Here is a 9,403-nt window from a genome sequence, read left to right on the forward strand (position 1 = left end):
TAGAACATAGTTTAGAAATCGGATAACCTATTGATGTTATTGATGCTTTGATCGGGAGTGTTCTCATCTGCCATGAAGAAAACGATTAAAGTTAAAAGCACGGACTCAACCATGTACACAGAGCCAACCCAATCTTTATGCCAGGTTGAGCAGGAAACCTAGAACTCAAAGGATTTAAGTTAGACTTGTACAGTTCTGCTGATATGAGTTTGGGTTAGAATTAGGTTGAGGAATTCGATCCTTTTAAGTTCACTCATGAAGCCAGACAACAGCAGCAGCAACAGAAGCAGATAAGTTGAAGTTTAGAAGACCATCTATACACGACAGTCAACTTTGCACAATTCAGGGTAGCCACGTTTTCATGTGAAAAATCTTTGTATATGTGTTGTCAAGTGAAAATCTGTTCAACATGAATTATTTACATGCAGCAATCAAGAAAGCAACAGATATATAAATCAAGAAGAGTGCACACTCTTCCATTCAAACACCAAATCGATGGTCTCCGTAACCTGGAAAACCTAACATGACTACCATCAATGGGATCCTCTGGCCTACAACATGAAACCCATGCATGCATTGAAAAATCAAAAGGCTATGAGATCATCTTTTGGTGACTGCTGCTTCTTTGGATCCTGGCTCCCTTCTGATGTGCCACCTGCTTTCTTCCCAAAAATCATCTCATCAAGATCATCCATAATGTCATCCTCTCCTGCCCGAGCCCCACCTCGAGAACCCGAGGATTTCCTGATCAGTGTTTCTTCCTTTCCAACACTGGGGGATTCATCAGGTTCGATGGCAAAAGAACTCATTGCAGCCTGTGTCTCTGGTGGAGCTACAGAAGCTACAGAAGGCTTCTTAAGTTCTTCGTATTTGGAAAAAACCTTCTGAATTTCATCATTAACATTCAAGGCCTCAAAAAGCAATGCTTCATTGTCACCTGCAGTCTCAATAATTCTCTGGATAGTGAATTGGGACTGCCGGCACTGTTGTACGAGTGTTGTTGTCAAGTCATCCTGCCCATAGAACTAAAGATTATTATCAACTGCAACTGCAACAGGCGTAGAAAAAGCACATTATATTAAAGAGTTTATACAGGAAAACACATTTAGCATACATTCACCAAATTATTTACATGCATCTTGCATACTGCATTGAGGGGCCTTTACTTGTTGTAATAGTAAAATGTCGGGCTAGCAAGCCTGAGAATGTAGGTTCAAGTCAAAAAAATCCAAAGATTATGATGATATCCAGTCTATCCCTACCAAGGCCCTAGATAGCTGGGGCCAACATTGAGCAATGGCCTTTATACTGAACACTACATTGTCATTAGAAAATATATGGTGCATTGTCTTAAAGGTTCCCAAGAAATGTAGTATCACCAAGAAAAAGGTGATTCTGGCCATTAAACTTAAAGAACATGATAATTGGGCACAAGGAAAAGTTTTAATGTAGACACAATTATATGTAGATACAATTATCCTATTCAACATTGATGATGAAGTGCCAAACACAGAATCCGAAAAGCAAGAAGATAATATGTAAATGTGCTGCAATACAGCATGCTTACAAGAAACCAAGGGGGAAGCTAAAGAAATTGATTACCATAGACCATTGTACGCGGCAGAAGCAGATAATAGAAATGGAGTAGCAATAATAATAAATAAGGATCTAAAAAATGGAACTATAAATGTTATAAGAGTAGGAGATGGAATAATTTTAATTGTACTTTTTTACTAACATCATTATTGCTTATAAGGTGAATTTAGAAGGAAACATTAAAAGACAATTTTGAGAAAACATAGACGTATTCAAAGACTAAAGCATCTGCATAAAATTTGATGAGGGCAGATTTGACCCTCCAGTGAAATTGTGACACGTGGCATCTCGTGACAACTAGGAAAATACCCAGCCAACAAACTTACGAAGTTGGTGACCCACTCAGGCACCAGTCTGGCTGGCCTGACGTGACCTACGCGGTGCGTGCGCGGCCTGTGCGAACTGCGCATGGCCTGCGCGAGCTGCGTGCTGCGTGCGGCGTGCGGCCTGCGCGACCTGGCCGACCTAGACCAGCCTAGCGCATGATCCGGCCAAGGCGCCCACCGACTGACACAGGCACCAGCTTGACGACCTGGTCTAGACACTGACCCGCTGACTGACACAGGCGCCGACCTGACGACCTGGTCTAGACACTGACCCGTCGACTGACACAGGCGCCGACCTGATGACCTGGCCTAGACACTGACCCGCCGACCTGACGACCTAGTCTAGACACCAACCCGCCGACTGACACAGGCGCTGACCTGACGACCTGGCCTAGACATTGACCCGCCAACTGACGTAGGCACCCCTCTGACAACCCGGCCCAGGCGCCGACCTGGCCGCCTGACACAAGCGCCAGCCTGACGACCTCGAGGAGGTCACCACCGTACCTCGGTTCTGACAGGATGCGACGAGTCTTACCGTTTGGAGGCTTTTCACCCACCAAACCCGCGATGACTCCAGTATATAAAGACCTCACCCCCTAAGGGGAGGGGGAGAAAAAAGGGAAGTAACCCCTGCTCTCTAGCTCCCTCATATTATCTTCAAAGCTCTCTACAATAAGAATGCTAACTTAAGCGTCGGAGAGCCCCCACCGGGAAAATACCCCCGGGACCTCTGATTCAGTTACCGCAGGTCCTTCAGCTCCCGCCGCCTACAAAGAGGAGGAAAAGATGGAGTTCTCGCAGGTCTCTCAGCTCCCGCCACCTACAAAGAGGAGGAAAAGATGAAGTTCTCGCAGGTCCCTCATCTCCCGCAACCTACAAAGGAAAGAAGACCACCTCATGCTGAGGGCAGTCGGATTGCGCCGCACCAGGGAGCTCCAGCATTCTCTAAGGCATCGGCCGCCTAGTAAGCAGCTCGCCACCAGGCAGTTCGCCATCAGGTAGTTCGCCACCAGGTAGTCCGCCCCCAGGCAGTTCGCCACCAGGGAGCACCACCAGGCAGTTTGCCACCAGGCAGTTCGCCATCAGGCAGTTCGCCACCAGAGAGTTCACCAGGCAGTTCGCCACCAGAGAGTTCACCAGGCAGTTCGCCACCAGGCAGTTTGCCACCAGGCAGTTCGCCACCAGGCAGTTTGCCACCAGGCAGCTCACCACCAGGGAGTTCGCCACCAAGCAGTTCGCCCCCAGGCAGTTCGCCACCAAGCAATTCGCCACCAGGCAGTTCGCCACCAGGCAGTTCGCCACCAGGGAGCACCACCAGGCAGTTCGCCACCAAGCAGTTCGCCACCTAGCAGTTTGTCACCAAGTAGCTCTCCACCAGGGGGCTCACCACCGGGCAGTTCACCACCAAGCAGTTCGTCACCAAGCAGTTCCCCAGGGAGTTCGCCACCAAGTAGCTCGTCACTAAGGCATGCCACCACCGGGTCAAATAACAAGGTACTTAGCCAAAAAATTTTACATCACAAAACATTGGTACGTGGCCGAAAACGGTTACATCAAAATCCATTAATACATTAATAACACTAAATTTAAGATCAAAATATGATATAAATACATAGAAAATGTATATTATATTTTAATTAGTATATCATACAATTTTGTTGACAATCCATCAATCAAGAGTCTAAGACACAAAACACATGCAACTATTATATTTTAATTACTATATCAATTATTTTCTAATTTACTAGTTTACTTTTTAACATTAACAAAAATGTCAACTAAATATTAAATTTTCAAATGTTTGGTAAACAATAATTTGTAATTTTTTAACAATAAATATATTATAGTAAAATGTAAATTAAAATACCAATTAATAACTTATAAAATATATAACTTTAACTCAAAATATATCAAATATATTAAATTTTTAATATGTATATTATATGAAAATTCATAATTTTTAATTACTAAAATAGTTATTCCATTATTAACATTTTTATTTCTGTACATTTTCTGAAATAAAAAATCATTTTTGATATAAATGTAGAATAATGGATTTGATAGTCAATTTAATATTATATTCTTGGGTGTATTGTAACAAAACTTTCATTTTTGTAAATAATATATATATATATATATATATATATATATATATATATTGTTATTTGGTGTAAATTAAAATATTAATTAATAATTTATAAAAATATATAAATATTTCAAGATACATGTCAAGTGCAGATTTCTAAATATTAAGTACTAAAAAAATTATTATGTCATTAATGTTTTTATTTGTATAAATTTCTTGAGATTATCATTTTTTATATAAATGTGGATTTGATAGGTTATTTATTCCATTAATGTTTATAAAATACTAATTTTGAACATTATTCTTTTTAATTTTTCAGTTGGAATTGTTGAACATAAACATTTGGTGTTTGTTTGAATTGGATCTTTATAAAATACTAATCCTGTTTTGCCATTCACTGCCATAAATGGATCAATTATAAAAAAAAAAATCCAAGAGAAAAGATCTTTAGAAGAAAAAAAATTAAATGGACATATAGGAAAGGTGTTGGGACTTTTAGTAATCCAATAGAAGACTGGCCCTTGAGAAAAAAAAAAAAAAGATTGGAAAGGTATGGAGGCCAGATAAATGAAGAAAGAGCATTTTAATGCCTATATTTTAAAAACAGGGCAATATGCAAAGTTCTAATAATTACTGTGGGATTAAATCCCTTGGACCACTCAAGGTAATTTAGTCCATCAAAGGGAATTACAGCCATGGGGAAACTCATATCCAGACCCCAACCATTGAAGTTTGATTTCTAGAAACCCCAGAAGTTGCAGAATTCTCAGAAGACATGGTTCAGTTCACTATTCAGCCTCAAAACACACTTTAAGTTCCCTCCTGAAACCGAAAAACAGTCCTAAAAACACACCAAAGATGCAACCCATATGCACACACTGCAATCTGGACACAGTCTGAATATAGACCAGCTTTAATTCTCTAAGAAGAAAAAATTTTAAGTTGATTTCAGTGTTGTACTTCCTTAACTGTCACAATCCACCAAACTTTCAGATCACCCAAACACACTGACTACCAGGAGGGGTCATAAAACAGTGTTGTCACACCAAAAAAGGTTAAAAAATAGGTCATCCATGACCTATAGGTGTTCTATTTTCAGGTACAAGATCACATAATCCATAGAAAAAGAGGTTAGAACCTCACAACTTCTTTGACAGCATTCAACAGTCTTGATTCATTGGTCTTTCTTGGTACACGACCAAGAGAAAAGGAGAAGGAATAAAAAATAAATTGTCTCAGTCGTAGGTTGTCTTTTCTTACTTCAGTCTGGAGAAGACAGTAGGATGGAGAAGAAAAACTTGTTCAATTTGGTCTCAAACCCAGTAGAACCGCTCTGATACCATATTAATAGAGAAATAATGGAAGGAATAGAAAGAAGAAGAGAAGAGAGAGAGAGAAGAGAGAGTTTTTGGAGAGAGTATCAGTTCTGGCGGAGATAGAATATTTTATTATATATAGGGCATCACTTAAAAGAGGGGAAAAGACCCTTATGCCCCTGCATACTTACAGTGTATAAACAATATAGTACTAAATATAAAACTGAACTATTTTAACATAGTAAACAGAAAATAAGCTAAACAGAATAATAAACTATACTATTCCAACATATAGCTCATCTCAAGCTCAGACCAGAGACTCAGATTTGGCATATTCTGAACTACTTTTTCTCAGTCTAAGTCAATAACAACCTAAATGTTAGGCCCAGCCTAAAACATAGTCCCAAGCCCAAACATCACTAAAAGGCAGACTAGTCTTTTCCCTTCTTTTTTTCACCCTGTTTAGACTTGCCTTCTTGTCTTGTCTCCTTTCTTTATTGCAAGTATCCTTATGGCCAATGCTTTGAAAGCTGTGGCAGGTTTAGTGGTTGAACTATTAGAGCCATCAACTTCCAGGAGCTCTAGTCTCCATATGCGAGCCAATTACCAAATGCCTTTTTCCTTAAAAATCATTAACTGGATCAAAGAACCATTCAGATATCCAATTACCATCAAATGTTTGAACAGTATCCAGTCTAAATAACTGAACAATTCCACTCATGTTGCTTTTTCCCAACTATATTTTAAATACCTTAATATGAAATGATTTAAAAATGGAATTAAATAATTCCAATTGTGGGCCAAAATCAAAACATTGATTTTGTTGTAGGAAAATGATTTTACCCCATTTTCAATCTACATCCACCTTATAAGTAATTTGCTCATAAAAAAATCCACCATATGGGTAATTAATACAACACAGGTTGTAAATTCTACACTATAAGCTATTGCAGATACAAAAGCAATCAAAGAATCCATGGAGAAATGAATCATTATTCCAATTCCTACACTAGTTTCAAAATTTTTAAGTGATAGGGATATTGGTACTTTTGAGTTTTAAAATTTATTTTCTAGTTATTATCAAAAAATCATTTTCTAGTTATAGGTGTCTTAAGAATAGGGTCTCAAGTCTTCAAGAAATCAACTATTAGTTTATTAGGATTGCTCTCTCAAGCCTTAAAGAAAAACTTGTATATGATTTCTTTGGGTCTTCTTCTCATCTGGGGAGGGTTGGAAATTGGGTATCTTAGATAACCTAGTTTTTTATGAACCTTGGGAAAATAGATACCTATGGGATCTCAGTCCTACTAGGATGGGTCGTTTACCTGTAAATCTTTCTTCTCTTCCCTCGTGGACATTTCCCCTTCCTAGTCTCCTTCCCTGTTAAAGAAGTTTGTTGTGCCCCTATACCCTCAAATGTTAGTGTGTTTTGTTGGCAAGTTTACCATGGGAGCATCAAAACAAGTGATTTATTGCAAAAAAATAAAAAATAAAAAAACCAAATTTGTGCTTGTCTCCCAATTGATGAATTTTTGTGTAAGTTGAATCGTGAGACTGCTTTCCATCTCTTAATCTCCTCTTCTTTATTTTGTTGTATTTGGGAATGGTTTTGTTCTCTCTTTGGTTGTAGGGGGATCCCTCCTGTTAGTTTGGAAAGACTAAACCCATCCTCCTGAGATGCACAAAAAGAAGAGGCCGAATTTTGTGGAAGAGTACTAGAGCAACGATTCTGTGGACTATTTGGAAGGAAAGGAACTTAAGAATCTTTGAAGATAAAGAAAGAAACAAGAAACAATTTTGGAGACTATTATAGTAGTTGCTCACTGGGTAAAGAATTTGAAACTATTCTCAGATTTCTCAATGGTTGACTTTTTTTTGAAGTTGGGGTCAATTTCCCTTTCTTCCTCTAGGAATCAAAAGGTCCAAGAGATTTGGTCTCCCCCAAGTGGAGGATGGGTGAAACTTAACTTTGATGGAAGTAATTTTGGCAATCTGGGTCCCTATGGAATTGGAGAAGAGATTAGAAATGGGAACGGGAACATTCATGGCGGCTATTGTTGAGGTGTAAAAAGATTAAAAAAAAAGGAATCAAAAGGCTGAAATAGTCATTGGCTGGCTGAAAAAAAGGACAAGGGGCATTATGGCATTTCAGAAATGAATTCAAGCAGTTCAAGATGCTGTCAAGACAAATGCAAATTCAGTTAAGATGGGTTAGGAGGTCTGCTAATGGTTTGGTGGATGGATTAGCTAAACATGGAGTGAATAGACATCATTTGTTTTGGGCTCAATGTTAATTGGGTGGTGGTCTCTTCATTGTAATGGGTGTGTTGAGAAGAACCATCTATGATGGTTTGGGCATGTGCTGAGAAGAACCATCTACAACAACAGTAAAAATAAGTGATCTATTACAAAATGAATGGGCTAGAAGAATTAAGGGTAGACCAAAAAGGACATGGGGTGAAATAGAGAGAAATGATTTAAGGGCCTATAATTTAACAATGGATATGGTACTAAACATAATGAAATTGTAGAACAGGGTTCATGTAACCAACCCCATATAGAGGGGACAAAACTTAGAAGATGATGATTTGACTTTTCGTTTATGGCCCAAGAAAGGGGTAGAATTATACCCACTAAATGGACCCATTTTATTGAACGGGGATATCAAATGGTGTGATATAAAGCACCAAAATTTCTTTGTCCTCAATGAAACATGAAAACAATAAAACCAAATGTAAATGTATCTAGTTAAGACTTAAGACTACACATTTACCTTGTAGATTTCCTCATAAACAGGCAAATACAGGCGTTCATTGGCCGACTCTCCCCATGCTTCAATCATAATGAGAGCCTTGTTCCGATTGTTTACAACAGTCTAAGGATGGTCAATCAGCTTCACCATCTCATCAAGGACCCTCTCTGTAGCAACATCTGAGAATGCCTTCTCACAGTTTTTCACAATTGTCTCCAATAAGACAAGAGCTAGGTACTGCACCCTGGGGTTCTTCAGCATAATCCGCTTCTTAATCCCATAGATCAAATCAACACTGTTTATCTTCTCATTATCAATCATGTCACAAATGTCAAGGTATGTGGCCCAATCACGCTCCTCTAACGTCTCGGCAGTTGCCTCCTCCACAACCTTCTCAGCCTGATTCGGCCCCTAGAAGAGCTCCTTCATCTTAAAGCTCATTGAGCTCATTCCAGCGGACATCTTCCTACCCACCTCAGCTCCTTCAGTCTTCAGGCATTGCCCGAATGCAGTGACTTTATCCATCAAATTGTCACTCATCTTCAAAACCTTACGTGCAAAGTCTCCCCCGCCAAACCAAACCTAAACGTTAATTCCAACAAAAAAAAAATCCTCCTTTAAAAAGAATCTCAAGCTCTAGGGTTCAGAATATCATCAAAACCCCAAATTCAATCGTTCTGACTGACCTGATGCCCGATCCAATTTCCTACAAATCACAGAAACCCATTATATCAAATATCAACCCAAACAACAAAAACCCAAAATTTCCTAACAATAAACATGAAAGATAACAGATTGAACAAAAAAATGAAAATCATGTAAACCCACAGAAGAATAAAATGAAAAGCAAATGATCTTCAGCACAGTCAAGCAATATCCATGATTGATCAGACAAGCTCTGAATAAGGCTAAAAAGAATCACCAAAACCAAATACTCAGATATCCCAAAGTGATTAATTTCGTTAAGTACCTTGCAATTGAAGGTTCGCCTGCAGCAACGATGAGGATGACTGAAAGAGAGTTCCACTGTTTGTTCCTGGGAGTTGCAGTCCGCTTCATATAGGGGATTAGTTAATGATGTCATGTAGTGATGAACATGAAAAACTAATATGGAATTAATCGATTAATGATTTAATTCATATGTATAAGGATAAATTGCTGAAACCTTCTCCTAAAGTTTCTGGTTGTTGCTGAAACCCCCCTGAAGTTGAAGTTTAGTAATTACAATCATCTTTCTTTAAGCTTTGCAAATAGACCCTTTTTATTAGAATCTACTAAAAAGAGGCATAAAATGTTCAAAATATCTATGCAATTACTTTTAACC

General features: G+C 38.8%; 1 protein-coding gene and 1 pseudogene across 1 annotated transcript; both read right to left on the bottom strand.

Annotated features, from left to right (window-relative positions):
- Nucleotides 1-339: 339 nt before the first annotated feature.
- On the bottom strand, nt 340-9,193 carry LOC148864742 (TOM1-like protein 1). The gene is made up of 3 exons (XM_088975975.1): nt 9,050-9,193; nt 8,101-8,785; nt 340-1,013 (listed from the first exon to the last, which is right to left on the bottom strand). The coding sequence occupies exons 2-3, from the start codon at nt 8,167-8,169 to the stop codon at nt 585-587; spliced, it is 498 nt and encodes a 165-aa protein (XP_088832101.1). The 5' UTR covers nt 8,170-8,785; nt 9,050-9,193; the 3' UTR covers nt 340-584.
- LOC148864743 (TOM1-like protein 1 pseudogene) lies at nt 8,203-8,619 on the bottom strand (annotated as a pseudogene).
- Nucleotides 9,194-9,403: the final 210 nt, after the last annotated feature.

The sequence above is a fragment of the Nelumbo lutea genome, chromosome 3 (genome assembly GCF_056320005.1).
Source record: "Nelumbo lutea isolate HS-2025 chromosome 3, American lotus-T2T, whole genome shotgun sequence".
Taxonomy (NCBI): domain Eukaryota; kingdom Viridiplantae; phylum Streptophyta; class Magnoliopsida; order Proteales; family Nelumbonaceae; genus Nelumbo; species Nelumbo lutea.